Genomic DNA, 16358 nt, shown 5'->3' with positions numbered 1-16358 from the left:
TTGCGGCAAAATTGGGTCTTGTCTATCCAATGCTAAGAGGCATGATTTATCCCAGTTTACCACTAGGCCCGAGAACCTACCAAAGTCAGATAAGGCTGACATAGCGTTAATTAAGGAGGTGTCTGTATCCTGTAAAAATAATAAAGTGTCATCAGCATATAATGCTATTTTCTCTTCAAGGGGCCCATATTTAAATCCTTGTATTTGTTTGTTACTCCTAACCAGTCCAGCAAGGGGCTCTATGGCCAAGGCAAATAAAAGTGGGGATAAGGGACACCCTTGTCGGGTACCTCTTCCCAAGCTGAAAAATGGAGAATTAGAGTTATTAACTCTAATACAGGCCTTTGGGTGGTTCTATAGGATTTTTACCCATTTAAGGAAATTGGGACCAAAGTTCATTAATTCAAGCACCTTGTATAAATATATCCACTCAACACTATCAAAGGCCTTGGCAATATCAAGGGATAGGATAGCTCTTTCTCCAACATTGTCAGCAGGTAACTGAATATTGAGAAAAGCCCTTCTAATATTAATTGCCGTGGATTTAGATGGGATAAATCCCGATTGGTCAGATCCAATCACAGTGGTAATCACCTTAGCAAGCCGATTTGCCAAGACCTTTGATAGTATCTTGATGTCGGTTGTCAGAAGAGAGATTGGTCTATATGATTCTGCCTTAACCTATTTTGGTTTCTGGACGTAGAAACTACGTCCAGAAACCATGTGCGCTACCGCGCGCCCCCGCGGCCGATCGGGCGCGTGCACGCGCACTCCCGGCCGCGGATTCGGTAGTCAGGGAATCAATGTATCGGACTATGAAGTCCGATCAGTGATTACTCTCCCCCGCTGAAAAAGCGACAGCTTCTCTCGGAAGCTGCGCCTTTTCTGGCCATTCACTGCCTGATGCGCCACTCTAAGCGTGTGTTACGCTTAGAGTGACGTCATGTAAACAAACTCATGGCCGCCATCTTGTGGCCAAAAAGTAATACTACACCTGAAAATAAAAATGAATTAAAATCAACACACATTTACATTATAAATCTATTGTTTACCCCCCACCCTCCCAAAACTACCCAAATAAAATGTTTACTATAAATAAAAAAAAAACATTACAATAAAAAAAAAAAAACCATGTAAATATTTACCTAAGGGTCTAAACTTTTTAAATATCAATGTAAAGATGAAATATTTCTATATTTTTTTTATTTTAAACTTGTTAATAGTGATGGATGCAAAATGGAAAAAATGCACCTTTATTTCCAAATAAAATATTGTCGCCATACATTGTGATAGGGACATAATTTTAACGGTGTAATAACCGGGACATATGGGCATATACAATACGTGAGTTTTAATTATGGAGGCATGTATTATTTTAAAACTATAATGGCTGAAAACTGAGAAATAATGAATTTTTCCATTTTTTCTTATTCTTCCTGTTAAAATGCGTTTACAGTAAAGTGGCTCTTAGCAAAATGTACCCCCCAAAGAAAGCCTAATTGGTGGCGGAAAAAACAAGATATAGATCAGTTCATTGTGATAAGTAGTGATAAAGTTATAGGCTAATGAATGGGAGGTGAACATTTCTCTCGTGAAAACCACGGAACCTGAATGGGTTAAGGGAATCCTTGCCAGGTTTAAGGATTAAAACAATTACTGCCTCTGTCATTGAGCTAGGTAAAATTCCCGATTCGAAAGCAGCATTAAATACTTCCAGGAGCTTAGGTAGTAGTAAATCATCATACCTTTTATAGATTTCTAGGGGGAGACCATCATTACCAGGGGCTTTATTATTTGGGAACGAGGCTACTGCTGCTTCCAACTCTTCAAGCATAATAGGAGACTAACATGGCTGCATCTACCTCACTGAGACCCAGTAATGGAATAAGAGACAGATAATCATCTAGATCTTGAGGACTATATGTTGCTCTAGAAGAATATACCATATTTTTCGGACTATAAGACGCTCCGGACTATAAGACGCACCTAAGTTTAAAGGGCAAAAACTAGGGGAAAAAAAAAATGAAACATAGGTGAGTCCATGGTCCAGGAGGGTCTTATTGATCTTTCCTCCCCCCTTTCCCCAACAAGATATCTCTATCTAAATTACACTGACAAGCTAACTAACCCCTGCTGCTCCCCTAGCTACACTGCACTACACTACACAACAACCCCCCATCCTCCCCAGCTACACTAATCAATCACTAAAATTAAATTTCAGGTTATCTCACCAGAATGGGTGGCAGTAGCTGGGTCCCTCTGGTCTGGGCATTCAGGCTGAAAATGATGCTGCTGATGTGCGCAGAGGGGAGGCTGCAGCGTGATCCATAGTGTTTCCATGCGGCATTGAAGAAGCCGCTGTAATTACCCGCAATGTATTTCCTCTAATCTTTCTCTTAAATAATGCCCGGCATCGGTCCCGCAGCATAGCACGATCCACGTGGTTTTCATGTTGCATAGTAGCAGCCACTGTAAATATCCGCGTTGCTGAGCCCTTTGATCCCCGCAGCGCAGCATGATCCACGTGGTTTTCATGTTGCATAGTAGCAGCCACTGTAAATATCCGCGTTGCTGAGCCCTTTGATCCCCGCAGCGCAGCACGATCCACGTGGTTTTCATGTTGCATAGTAGCAGCCACTGTAAATATCCGCGTTGCTGAGCCCTTTGATCCCCGCAGCGCAGCACGATCCACGTGGTTTTCATGTTGCATAGTAGCAGCCACTGTAAATATCCGCGTTGCTGAGCCCTTTGATCCCCGCAGCGCAGCGTGATCCACGTGGTTTTCATGTTGCATAGTAGCAGCTGCTGTAAATATCCGCGTTGCTGAGCCCTTTGATTCCCCCTCTTTCTTCATGCCGGTATCAGCGCGATCCCCGCTGACAGGCACATCTTCAGCCGCTATAGCGGCAGAGTCCTCAGAGGCTTCCGTACTGCAGTGTTTACTGGCGCCCTCTCATGACCACGTGGGTCGCAGGTCATGAGAGGGCGCCAGTAAACACTGCAGTACGGAAGCCTCTGAGGACTCTGCCGCTATAGCGGCTGAAGATGTGCCTGTCAGCGGGGATCGCGCTGATACCGGCATGAAGAAAGAGGGGGAATCAAAGGGCTCAGCGGCTATTTACAGCGGCTGCTACTATGCAACTTGAAAACCACGTGGATCACGCTGCGCTGCGGGGATCAAAGGGCTCAGCAACGCGGATATTTACAGCGGCTGCTACTATGCAACATGGAAACCACGTGGATCGCGCTGTGCTGTGGGACTGATGCCGGGCATTATTTAAGAGGAAGATTAGAGGAAATACACTGCGGGTAATTACAGCGGATCTTCAATGCCGCATGGAAACACTATGGATCACGCTGCAGCCTCCCCTCTGCGCACCGCAATAGAATACGGTAATTACTGATGGAAACAAATGCCAGGATTGCTACATTCGGAGTATAAGACGCAGTAACTTTTTCTCCCCACTTTTGGGGGAGAAAAAGTGCGTCTTATAGTCCGAAAAATACGGTAGGTCATTGTAGAATCTCTGCAATTCTAAGTTAATAGCCATAGAGTCTAACTATAGCTCCAGTAGGGGTGGATAAAGCACCAATAATATTAGGGGGAGATTGAGCTTTAGTTATAACTGAGAGCAAGTGTCCCGTTTGGTCTCCTTGCTCAAAAAATGCTTGCTTCTGAAAGAAGCGTTTATGATTTGCCTTGGATATCAGATGCTCATTAAGGTTGTCCTGAGCTTGCGCCCAAGCCACCCTATTGGCAGCTGTAGGATCTGCAATAAATTCAGCTTCTTTATCCCCCACCATTTTGGTCAGAGAAATATCAGAATTTTTCGTTTTAGATCGTATTTTATTAATTTCCCAGGAGAAGAGTCCCCGGAGAAAGGCCTTGAATGCATCCCAGGACCACAACCTATTATTGGAATCATTATTACAGGTAAAGAATACAGTAATCTCTTTAATGATATCAGAATGTGTACTAATTAGTGTTAACCAATAAGGGTTTAGTTTCCAAGGCAGCCTTGGTTTCCTGCAGTTTGTAGAGGAAGAGATTACAACTTCTAGTGGGGTGTGATCAGAAAGAGATCGTACTAGATACTCAGCTTTCTGAATCAATATTTTCATGGAAGAGTTACAAATAGCTAGGTCAATCCTAGACAAAGACATATATGTTTTATTGAAGCACGAGTATTGTAATTCCCCGGGATGCATAGAACGCCAAACGTCCATCAGACCCAACTCCCCAAGAAATCTAGCCAGTGGAGAAGGTTGACTCAGCTGTGTCCGGGACCTAAATCTATCCAACTTATGATCTAAGGGCTCTTTCACATTAGGGCAGACTTTCTGTGTTAACGCAAACGGAAGCCGTTTGCGTTAACCAAGGTAAGATGAAAGTCCATAGACTCATTTTACCTTTCACACTCGACGCTGTGTTTCGATGCGTTGCGGTTCCGACACACCCGGGCGCAGTTTTTCCTCCAACGCACCCGCGAGCCGGCGTTTTCCTTCGGGTTTAATTACCAGCTACCGCCGCTTATTGCGTCGCACCACAGATACCCGACGACACGCCGCAGGCAGACAACGCGTGCAGGAGAACGGCTCCTGTTCGCGTTGTCTGATGTGAAAGAGCCCTAAGAACATATTAAAATCCCAAACCCATAGCAAGGGAAGGTGCCCCTTGTCTTTTATAAAGTTTACAATAGGCTGTAGATTGGATAATGAGAAAGGAGGGGGTGAGTAAATGTTCGCTATGATACACTCTAGGTTATTAATCCGGCCATGCACTATTACAAAACGCCCCTCTGGGTCAATTGTAGAAGTCATAAGGGAAAAATGTATTTTGCTGTGGATTAATACGGATACCCCTCTGGAATAGGATGAATGTGTAGAATGAAAGCTATGTAATATCCACTTTTTTTTTTAATAAGTGAAGAGAGTGAGGCATAAGGCCTCGTTCACATCAGGGCCGTTTCTGTGCGCTTTCCACAGCGCACTGCCCTGTGCGTTCAGCAAGGTATTGATTTTTCCATGTAACTAAATGTAGCTGGTTCACATCTATGCGCTGCGCTGAGCAGCGTTACAGAAACGTAGTGTTGCAGGCATTTCTGTGCGTTGAGCTGGAAAGCGCACAGCAATGCAAGTGAATGGGTCCGCTTTTTTAGCGCATAGAAGCGCGTACAAGCGCATAGAAGCGCATGCGTTTTTTACCCCTAATTGGAGAAAAAAATACATTTACATACAAAAACAAAGTTTTATTGACAACTGCTGCTGCTACAGTAAGCAAAACGTGCTTTAAAGAAGCGCAGCGCAACGCACAGAAACGCGGACTAAAGCGCGCACAAGCGCATGCGTTTTTTACCATGCGCTTTAACACGTTTTTCAGCGCAGCAGATGTGAACGAGGCCTAAGATGGGTTTCCTGTAAACAGTAAATGGCAGGTCCAGCCTTTTGTAAAGCAGAAAGAATTGCATGTCGTTTTGTTGCATCAGATAGCCCCCTTACATTCCAGCTTAATATAGTGGTATCTTCCATTTTAGGTGTTTAAAGTGCAAGAAAGGAGTAGTATGGTTACCTTTTTGAGCCCATAGACATAAGTTGACTGCTGCACTTTGATTAACTAAAAAGTAAAATTGAAGTAACATCCCCAACGTTTCCCCCCACCCACCAAACATAATGAACATCAATACTTGCGTAATCACAGAAATTCTTAGCATGAGAGCCCAGACCCAAAATTGTAATTCCCCCCCCTAGAGTATTGTTAAGCATATAACCAGAGGGTCTTGCTCTATGATTAATCAAGATTTGCCAAACCAACATACTTAGCATGGGGGCAATGGGAAGCCTCCTCGTGGCGCCCCTGGATAGTGCTATATAGCATGAACTAATTCCCGCAGGGCGATTGTTTTGCGGTTTTTGGTTTCGACCCTGCATATTTAGGCATGCGAAAGCAAATGCTTATTTGCATGAGCAATGTCTCGTGATTAGCCAATAGGCCAAATTTGCAAAGCCAGATTTGTCAGGTTCACTTGGTTGATGCACACATGCTTTTTCTCTGATTATAGTCAACATACTTAGCATCTGAGGACACAGAGAATTCTCCTCTCCCCCCAGACATTTCAGTATATAATCAAAGTGGTGTATTAAAGCAGATCACATAACAATTAACCCCTAAAAACATGGTCACCTCATACCGGCTTAATAGCAATATCCCACATCCTCAGATACCAGAGTTGCCTCCGCACAATAATTCAGAGATATAAATCACAGTGAGAGGTATACAGCCAGCAATCATAGGGCAGTTTTCATATGTATACTGACATCCACCCAGCATTCAAGCTGGAGTACAGTTTCCATATTTCAAGTGTAATCCTGAGAGGTAAACACTAAAGTTATTCAGCAGATACGGGAGACTTTGCTTTTATATGCTGTTCATTTTGATCAAGCCAGTCCGTGGCTTCTTGCGGAGAGAAAAAGAAATGGGCCTCATTATTTGCTATAACTTTAAGCTTCGCAGGATAAAGCATAGCGTATTGTACTTGCATTTTCTGAAGACGTTTCTTAATATCATAGAACTTTAGCCTTTGTTTCTGTACTTCTGCCGAGAAATAAGGATAGAATGAAAGTTTAACTTCCTTGTAGGTGATAGATCCTTTAAGGCTAGCTGCGTTCAGGAGAGCCTTGCGGTCTCTGTAGTGAAGAAACCTAGCAAGGAAAGGCCGAGGGGCAGCTCCAGGTTTTGGCGTACGTGTAGGAACACGATGTGCACGCTCTATGGCATATAGGTTGGTGAAGGTTTCCCGACCAAAAAGAGATAAGTAGATTTTCAATAAACAATGTAGGGTCCGAGTTCTCAATCTTTTCAGGGAGGCCCACTATGCGCACATTATTGCGGCGTAGTCGATTTTCCATGTCATCATTTTTATCAGAGTTTGCTGTGGCATGCCTTATAACTCGTTTTAAATCACGTGTAATCGGGCCCATTTGATCCTCCACATTGCTGACTCTTGTTTCTAGTGCAGTGGTTCTTTCCCTTATATTGCTAATGTCCTGTCGTATCAGCCCCAGCTCCTCTTTAATTCCGCCTGTCTGCTGCGTCAGAGAAAGTATGGCTTCGTTGCAGGCCTGCACCGCGGCCAACATTTCACTAGGCAGAGGCTCTTTAGGTTTTCTTGCTCCCCCTCCCAGCTTACCGGATCTGGCTGCTTTTGGTTACGGGGTTGCGGCAGGTACTCCTAGATCAGCCTCAGTTTCCCACTCCTCCGCAACCGAGCCTTCGGTTTCCGCTTGGGCCCCCTCCGACTCTGCCCCATCGGCGTTTTGTTTGTCGGGAGCTATGTCTCCGGGCATGCTCTTAGTCTCCTTATGTGCGAATTTCTCCAGCCGAGAGGCTATATCACTGCGCTGGGAGTCTGAGTGTTGTGCTGGAGGAGGATCGGCGCCATCTTGCCTCTTCGGATGGTCTGCAGAGGCCTTCTCCTCTCTATTCCTCAACATCATCGCCATTTGCACGATTTCTTCCCCCGGGGGCACAGTAAGGGTGTCAGTTCTGTAATCTCCGCCAGTCGGGACTAAATCAGGGGCTCAAATCAACGTACCGGATCAAATATTGTCGGATCAGCGCGGGAGCTGTGTGAGATAAGTCTGCTCACATCGCCGGCTGGCCACACCCCCCAGATGGATTGTTCTTGGAGATTTCAATACATGGGTGGATGACTCCTCTTCACAATTTGGAATAGAGCTACCTCGTGTCTTACATGAACTGGGTTTCTTCCAATCAATCAGCTCTGCTACTCACAGGAAAGGTCACACTCTGGACCTTATATTCCATACTGGGCTGTCAATAGCCAATGTGGAAATTAATCCTGTTGCCTGGTCAGACCATCACACTATCCACGTCTCCCTCTCAATGCCAGCTGTCAAACACCAGGTCTAGAATCAAATAAAATATCGCCGCTTAAAAAGTGCTAACACCTCAAGATATCCGAGATAACCTTAGCTTTGATTAATTGACTGAATCCAGTTTGGACCCTGATACTCTGGTGTTTAAATACAACAAATGTGTGTCCACCACCTTTGAGACCATGCACAGTGGTTTGATAACGCCATAAAAGAGCTGAAAAGACGAGGCCGAAAACTTGAGAGACTGTGGCGCAAATCTCAGTCCCCAGAAGACAAACATGCCTTAATCCTCCACTCGAAGAACTACCAAAAGGTAATCACGGGAAAAAAAAATCATCCTTTCTATCACAAGAGATTGCAAATGCAGTTAACAAACCAGCCCAACTGTTCCGCACAGTGGAGAAACTCTGTAACCCGGCATGTCAAAAACTTAATATCGAATCTTCAAAGGACCTCTGTGACCAATTTGCCCATTTCTTCACAGACAAAGGCCTCAATTCACTAAGCTTATCTCCTGTCTTTAATAACTCTTCTAGAGTTGTTACCATGGTGATAAGGCATGTAGTATTCAGGAAATATTTTACATCAGGCAAACCTAAAGTTAACTCTTCTGTCTAAGTTAACTCTTTAATCCTTAAAATAACTCCAGAGTTAAAGACAGGTTGTTCATTAACTGCGTGTGAAAATAACTAGAGGAGGTAACGTAAGGAATGAAGAGATAAGATAACTCTCTCACTGTGTGGAGGTAAGTTTTCTCTTGCCTTATCTCCAGCATGATCTTAGTGAATTGAGGCCAAAGTCTCCGCTATAAGGTCCGCCATCCAACTTACAGCATCTGAGCCTAATATAGAGCCAAAAACCATTAGCAAAGACAACGTAACACCTTGGTCAAACTTCAAAGAAATTGATGAAGAAGTCACAAAGCCTCCTCCTTCACCTCCGCCTAACTACCTGTGACCTGGATCCTGGCCCAACACAGTTCATGTTGAACTGCCCCAACCTGTTCGTACCGGTGTTCCTCAAAATTTTTAACTGTTCCTTACAATCAGGGATATTTCCTGCTTTACTGAAGGAAGCAATCATCAGGCCTCTCCTCAAAAAACCCTCCCTGGACCCTTATGCAATGACCAGCTACAGACCTGTCTCTAACCTCCCCTTTCTGGGCAAGCTAATTGAAAAAGCTGTCTACCTCCAGCTAGAAGCCAACATCCTACAAAACAACAGTTATGACCCATTCCAGTCTGGCTTCAGGAAACACCACAGCACTGAAACTGCCCTCATCCAAATATGCAACCACCTGCTCATGGCAAGAGACAGAGGAGAGTGTTCGATCCTCATACTGCTAGACCTTTCTGCAGCCTTTGATACAGTTGACCATGACATCTTGATAAACAGGCTACAGGAATACTGCGGCATTGATGGCATAGTTCTTCAGTGGTTCCAATCCTTCTTGAGTGGCAGAACCCACAAAGTATCTATGGGGCCCTTCCTGTCCACCCCTGTATCACTTAAATATGGGGTGCCCCAGAACTCAATCCTCTCTCCCCTGCTTTTCACGATTTACATGATACCGCTTGGAAAACTAATCCAAAAACATGGCCTGACATACCACTGCTATGCAGACGGCACCCAACTATATCTTTCCTTCAAGCCTAGTGTGACGGATCCAACTCGAACTATAAACGCCTGCTTACGTGAACTACAGCAATGGATGAATGACAACTGGCTGAAACTAAAGGCAGACAAAACTTAAGTCCTTCTGATTGGAGGGCAGAGCATAACAAAACAACTTAACTTTCAGTCTTCACCACTGGGAATAGGAGGCACGGATCTACGCAGCTCTAATCATGTGCGTAGCCTGGGAGTTCTAATTGATGGGGATTTAAACTTCAGAACTCAAATCTCTGCTGTGATGAAATCATCCTATTTTCACCTGAAGAACATTGCAAAAATCAAGCACCTCATCCCCCCCAGAAGATCTGCCAACCTTAGTCCATGCCTTCATCACATCCCGACTGGACTACTGCAATGCTCTCTACACTGGCCTTCCAAAAAAGGTCTGGTACCGCCTACAGCTGATACAGAATACTGCTGCCAGACTGCTAACCAACCCCGTCACTGCCACACAACGCCAGTCCTGCACTCCCTTCACTGGCTACCTATAGAATGGAGGGTCCTATTCAAGATCGGCCTACTGACATTTAAATCCCTGAATAAATGAAAGATATGTTGCAGCTGCGTAGCAATCCCCGCATTCTCAGATCCACAGGTTCTAATAATCTAGTCATACCCAGAGTCCATTTGGAAACTTTTGGTCCCAGAGCCTTCTGTCATGATGCCCCTACGTTTTGGAACTCCTTACCTCAACAGATCAGGACAGCTTCATCCCTGGACGTGTTTAAATCCAGACTGAAAACCCACCTGTTCAGTTTGGCATTTGCAGAAATATAACTTTTGTGTGAATACTTCATCCTACTACCAATTACTGAATCTGAGAGAGCCTAAGCGCTTCGAGTCCTATGGGAGAAAAGCGCTATAGAAATGTTATTGTATAGTATTCAGGAAACATTTTACCTCAGGCAAACCTAAAGTTAACTCTTCAATCCTTAAAATAACTCCAGAGTTAAAGACAGGCTGTTAATTAAATGCGTGTGAAAATAACTACAGAGGAGGTAACTTAAGGAATGAAGAGTTAAGATAACTCACTGTGTGGTGGCAAGTTTTCTCTTGCCTTATCTCCAGCATGATCTTAGTGAATTGAGGCCATTGTCTTTACTGTGTTACTTGTTCAAGTATGCTGTTTATGTGTTATGTGTCTGAAGTTCTATATACTGTATCACTTTTTCTGTCAAAAAAAAAAAAAAAAAAAAAAAAAAAAAAAAAAAAAAAAAAGGCACGCTAAAATGACCTGCTTCAGGAGAAAGCCCCAGGTAACTATCGATTCTTTACTCAATCTCGGATTCACGCTAAGGTTTTAGGGGGCCTAAGACCTTAGCGTGAATCCGAGATTGAGTTCACACTGCACGCATTGCCGTCCGGATTTCGGCAACGCGTGCAGGAGGCCGCCACGCACGACATCAGAAAGTGCATAGACTGCACTGTGATGTTCACACTGCATGTGTTCCGGACCAGTGTGGTCCGCGAACGCATGCTGCACGCATTTTTTACCAAAACATGTGGCTGACCCATTCACTTTCAGTGAATGGGATCAGCCACGCAACGCATAGAGACGCAGATGGCGAGCGTTCGTACGCATTGCATTCCGATCCCATGGCCATCCGTGTTCTATGGTGCTAACGTGGCCTTACAAATATAAATAAATTTATAAAATAAAACAAACTAGCACAGCACACCGATTCACATCTGTAATTCTACATCAACATTACAAAACTTACCATAGAGCGAAACCGCATGGATTCTATAGGGCCAAACTCTTTAAAGCAAGTATTCAGCATCTAAAACAGAGAGAGTCACAATGGTAAGATTACAGCAAAAGCCCTGGCAAACTATCCTTTTTGGTTCTGTTGAATATCCTTTCTGCGCAGACAGGAACAGGAAGAGAAATGCAGAGGCCAATGACTGCAGAAACAGGAACAAAGCAGGCCTACAGAAACAGACAGCAGTGGTGAACTGCGAGACCAGGTATGGGAAAGCAATTGCAGCAAAAAAAGACACACATTGTAAACATTAGATGATCAGTGGTAGAGAAGTGTTTGTAAGCAACAGGCAGCCGGGGGGGGGGGGGGGGGGGGGGGGTAATCAGAGCAGCAAAATCAGTAATGTCCAGGGAGAAATTTATGGCTGAATTAATTAATAACACTTGTTTTTTTAAACTAAAATTTCAAAAACCATTGAGGAGCTAGTGCTGATTAGTTTAGCCCTGCCGTGCTAGCCTTCCCAATTCCTGCTGCTGTTCCCTGTAGGTAGTGGAGTGTGTAGTTTCCTCCAACACCCAGGCATCTGTCACCCTATCACTATCCTTAGAAATAAAACCCCATTACTCCAGGTCCCACAAACTAAAGTTAGGCAGCACATGCTGGATAAAAGTTAAAATCTGATGTTTCGCATGAAAAAGTGAACTAAATATTTAACACCTTTTTTCAAAAAACGGCATGCAGGGAGAGGTTCTGTGCATAATACAGCTCTGGGTGGGCAGAATACCAATGATCTATACATACAAGCAACACACTGTAAAAAGTGGTGGATATGCTGCACCCATTACCTGCTTGGTGCAGGACACTGGCAGGTTCCCAACAAACACTGTTCTTTTGTTTTTCACCCTCTCCTCGGCCATGATGAGCTTTTTCTTGGCGTGTGGTGGTAGTTCCTCATCTGTGCTTTTTTTGCTCTTTTTCACTTGAGTTTTTTTGGCAGTTTCATCTTCATCTGCATTCAGCAAAGCGCTTTCCCTGCAAACAATACAAAGCGCCAAATGTTCAGACTCAATAATAGCCACTAGTACCAGTGGGCATTTGGTGGTTCAAGCCCTGCCTGAGATCTTACACTGGTGTGCCAGTGTTACCTACAGATACCTGAACTGAGAGGTATATGGGGGCCGACATATTTATTACCTTTAAACAATACCAGTTGCCTGGCTGTAGTCATTCAACTAATGCAGTCAGTGTTCTAGAGCAGAGTTTCCCAACCCTGTCCTCAAGGCCCACCAACAGTACTGTACATGTTTTGCAGGAAACCACAAACGTGCACAGGTGAGGTAATTAGTGACAGCAGAGCTGATTAACTACCTCTGTGGATTTCCACAAAACATGCACTGTTGGTGGGCCTTGAGGACAGGGTTGGGGAAAACTGCTCTAGAGAGTAATACTGCCATGGTTGCAGAGGCGCACCGCGGCTACAAACGCACAGTGCAAATGGTCGGCGCTGTGCAAATATTCCAAATGGGATGGGGTGATAGGTCACGGAGATCTGAGCATTTGGCGTGATGTGCCACGACTTCAAGAAGGTTGGGCATCACTGCCCTGGGGGTTCAAAACGTGACAATGAAACGCCAGGAACTGATGCCAAACGCTTTTGAGCTTGGTAGCAGAGAAGCATTGAGCATTGGTTAAACAAACCACCGACAGCCGTCCTTCTGACCCGGCCCTAAAGCTACTTTTTAGAGATTTAAAGAAGGCAGCAGGTTAAACTAGGAAGATAACATAAATCCCAGCCAGGTCATCATCTGTAAGGAGTTTGTATGTTCTCCCCGTGTATGCGTGGGTTTCCTCCGGGCACCCCAGTTTCCTCCCACATTCCAAAAACATACAGATACGTTAATCGGCTTCCCCATAAATTGGCCCTAGACTAGGATACATGCACTACACTATATAGATATAGGACTATGGTAGGGAGTAGATTGTGAGTCCCTCTGAGGGACAGTCAGTGACAAGACTGTATAATCTGTACAGCTCTGCGTAATATGTCGGCGCTATATAAATACTTAAAATAAATAAAGATAGTCATTAACATTACATTTTAAGACAACTGCAAACTTGATTTTATTTTTATATAAGTTGAAGAGTCCAACCACGACTGGTAGGTCCCAGGTTTCTGCATTTAGTCTGGAGTCGGGGAAATAGTAATACCTGTCCGCCAATCTCTTCTCTGCTACAGTCTGCTCTTTCTTCACCACTTTAGGTGGTTTCTTGGTGGTCTTAGCGGCATCTGCAGGTATGTCCTGCTCCTCCTCCTCTGGCTCAGGAAGCTTTCGTTTCGGCTTGGTCTGATAACGTAAACAACATAAGGTTATACTTTAAAGTGTATGAAACGGATATCTAATCTATGGTTTAAAGCATTGAACACAGCATAAAAACCATAGTAATAGTAAAAAGATATCAATGGTTTCCGAGTTACTAGAAGGGTTAATACTCAAACTTCTTCACTCATAAAACAAAAGGAGACAAAGAGAGCCCAATACAGTGTAATAGGTCAATACACCCGGAAATAATAAGTATATAAAGTGGAGTCTTACTCACAAACCAGGGTTACCCAAAGGCAACCACTGAGAAGATAGGTGGGGAGTATAAACTTGACCACACTTGGATTAAGAAGTTGCTCTCTATAGTAAGGCCAGGGGTACCACCCATCCACCAAAGGTGAACAAATAGCAGAAGCAATTACAATTACTTTTCAGATACTCCTATATTTGCCTGAGGAAGCGGGTTGCATCCCACAAAATGAGTCACAGTTTTGCAACATTTTAAAGTATTCAAAAGTTTTTCCTTTTTTCAAAATCGACTGATTGGGTCGTCGAATGGGAGGAAAGTCCACCACTATCTCCATAGCAAATCAGACATGCTGGTAGATGGCAGGCCGTCGAGGTTGATCAAGTGCACGGCGGTAACGAGTAATATTGGGACAAGCAATGACATCACACATGCTCCCATTTATATGCCGGCAACCATGTGCGGCCAGTGTATGCGGACTGCAGTCGGAGCCCCGAGCCAGTGGCGGAGACGTACAGGTAAAGGATACTGTACTGGGGGAGAACATTTTTACATTGGAGTGCAGAGTCAGGCCAGCAAGGCGGTGGATGTGGCGTCACAAGGCAATTCCCGAGAGATTTCATGCTGAATTTCATGATGAAATCTGCTGTTTGTTCACTCTTTTTAATTGCAATTAGTGATCAAAAGACAGCCAAGGAAAAGGTGTGCAATAGGGCATGTTATTCTTAAGTCCCTCCTCCTCTCCCAATACCCAAAAGTGATTTTAGACTATGGCCTCAATTCACCAAGCAGTTTAGACTAGTCTACTGATGGTTTGGTGTAAATCAGTTGCATCAAAAGGGAATTCACTAATAATTACCAAATGTTTTAGACCTGGTCTAAAACATTCGGTAATTAGGTAGATAAAGCCGGGGAAATGATCAAAAGATGCAATTCACAAACGAGTAGCTATGACTGACATCCTTCTCCTCTGATGAGCTCTCCTCTGGATACAATTAAACTCCTACATAATTAATTCAAAAGGTTCCATCCTCACCTCTAAAATACCTCACAGAATTACTTTACCAACAGAAATCAGCTGGTCTAATCTGACAGAAAAAAGTGGGTGTGGTTACTCCTTGTTTGCCTTTGTAAATTGCATCTTTTGATCATTTCCCCTGCTTTACTGACTTCATTACCACATGTTTTAGACCAGGTCTAAAACATTCTACCAAACCATAAATAGCTAAAAACCATCAGTAGACTAATCTAAACTGCTTAGTGAATTGAAGCCCATATATGGCCCTGAGCTCAAGCCAAGCTGAAGTTCCAAAATACTGGAATGCTGACCATTACTTTACGCAATCATTTATAATCAGTTCTATCAGGTATTATACAGCTGAGCAAGTCCTGCTGGGTGCTAAAGGCAGAGTGTGCCTGCTAACATTGACAGAGGCAGTCAATCAGTAGCTCTCCCCTGCTGGTTGAAATCCACAGGTAGGATAACTATGGATGCAACTGGGGAACTGCTAATGAATGTAGCAACAGAAGACATTTGACATCAATCCTCTGGGAGTAATACGGAGGTCCCCTTCAATAACCCTGGATGGTGAAGCATCATGAATGAGGTACAGCACAAAGAAGTGTTGAGATATTTCCTGTATGAGTAATGGATGAACTTTAACACTTACAACTACAACCGGAACATACAGTGGCTGTAAAGCACAGGCCTTGGTACTGAAGAGGGAGGACAGGGCCGTGGTGCTCGGGGTAGGTTTCTTTGAGAACAGGCTACTGGCCACTTCTCCAGCCACATAGCCCTCTGCCTCTGGTGCCAGCTCCTGGCTCTTTGCTTCACAACTGCAAAACAGGAACAGCATCAACAAATCATGATAGTGCCATTAATACATGCAACAGTCAGATACTCCCAGCAGTGCCTCACAGTATTGGCCAGACTGCATGGAACAAAATGTTGTGCTCAGAAGCATTAACACACATTTCCCTTTTCAAAACAGAGCAGAGCACAGCATCTAACCTGGTGCACCTTTCCCACTACAGTCTTTGGGCTTGATCCACTACAGCACAGCTTAATGACAGCAGCGAGTGGTAATCTCCAGAGCATGCTATGCAGCCATAGCGTGTGCTGTTAAATTACGCTATGCTCCTATCGTTCAACGAGCGCCTAACTAAACCTGCCCGAACCTCGGTGGGTCCAGTGGCTTCAAAGGATGAGATCCCATGGTGGCATAGTGGTTATGGCAGCACGGTGGCGTAGTGGTTAGCTCTCTCGCCTTGCAGCGCCGGGTCCCTGGCTCGAATCCCAGCCAGAGCACTATCTGCAAAGAGTGTATGTTCTCTCTGTGTCTGCGTGGGTTTCCTCCGGGCACTCCGGTTTCCTCCCACATCCCGAAAACATACGGATAAGTTAATTGGCTCCCCCTAAAATTGGCCCTAGACTACAGTACTTACACTACATAATATAGACATATGGCAATGGTAGGGATTAGAATGTGAGCTCCTTTGAGGGACAGTTAGTGA

General features: G+C 44.3%; 1 protein-coding gene across 4 annotated transcripts in view; it reads right to left on the bottom strand.

Annotated features, from left to right (window-relative positions):
- The window catches only part of RBM34 (RNA binding motif protein 34), a 47753-nt gene that overhangs the window by 26825 nt on the left and 4570 nt on the right, over nt 1-16358 (bottom strand). For all 4 annotated transcript variants that reach the window (XM_068249795.1, XM_068249796.1, XM_068249798.1 and 1 more), the window contains exons 3-6: nt 15512-15680; nt 13482-13618; nt 12119-12305; nt 11292-11351 (exon numbers count right to left, since the gene is read on the bottom strand). In XM_068249795.1, the coding sequence (XP_068105896.1) occupies nt 11292-11351; nt 12119-12305; nt 13482-13618; nt 15512-15680 (553 nt within the window). The remainder of the gene's footprint in view (nt 1-11291; nt 11352-12118; nt 12306-13481; nt 13619-15511; nt 15681-16358) is intronic.

This window comes from Hyperolius riggenbachi, chromosome 8, assembly GCF_040937935.1.
Source record: "Hyperolius riggenbachi isolate aHypRig1 chromosome 8, aHypRig1.pri, whole genome shotgun sequence".
Lineage (NCBI taxonomy): Eukaryota > Metazoa > Chordata > Amphibia > Anura > Hyperoliidae > Hyperolius > Hyperolius riggenbachi.
The sequence above is the reverse complement of the archived record's forward strand: the minus strand, read 5'-3'. Positions and strand labels throughout refer to the sequence as shown.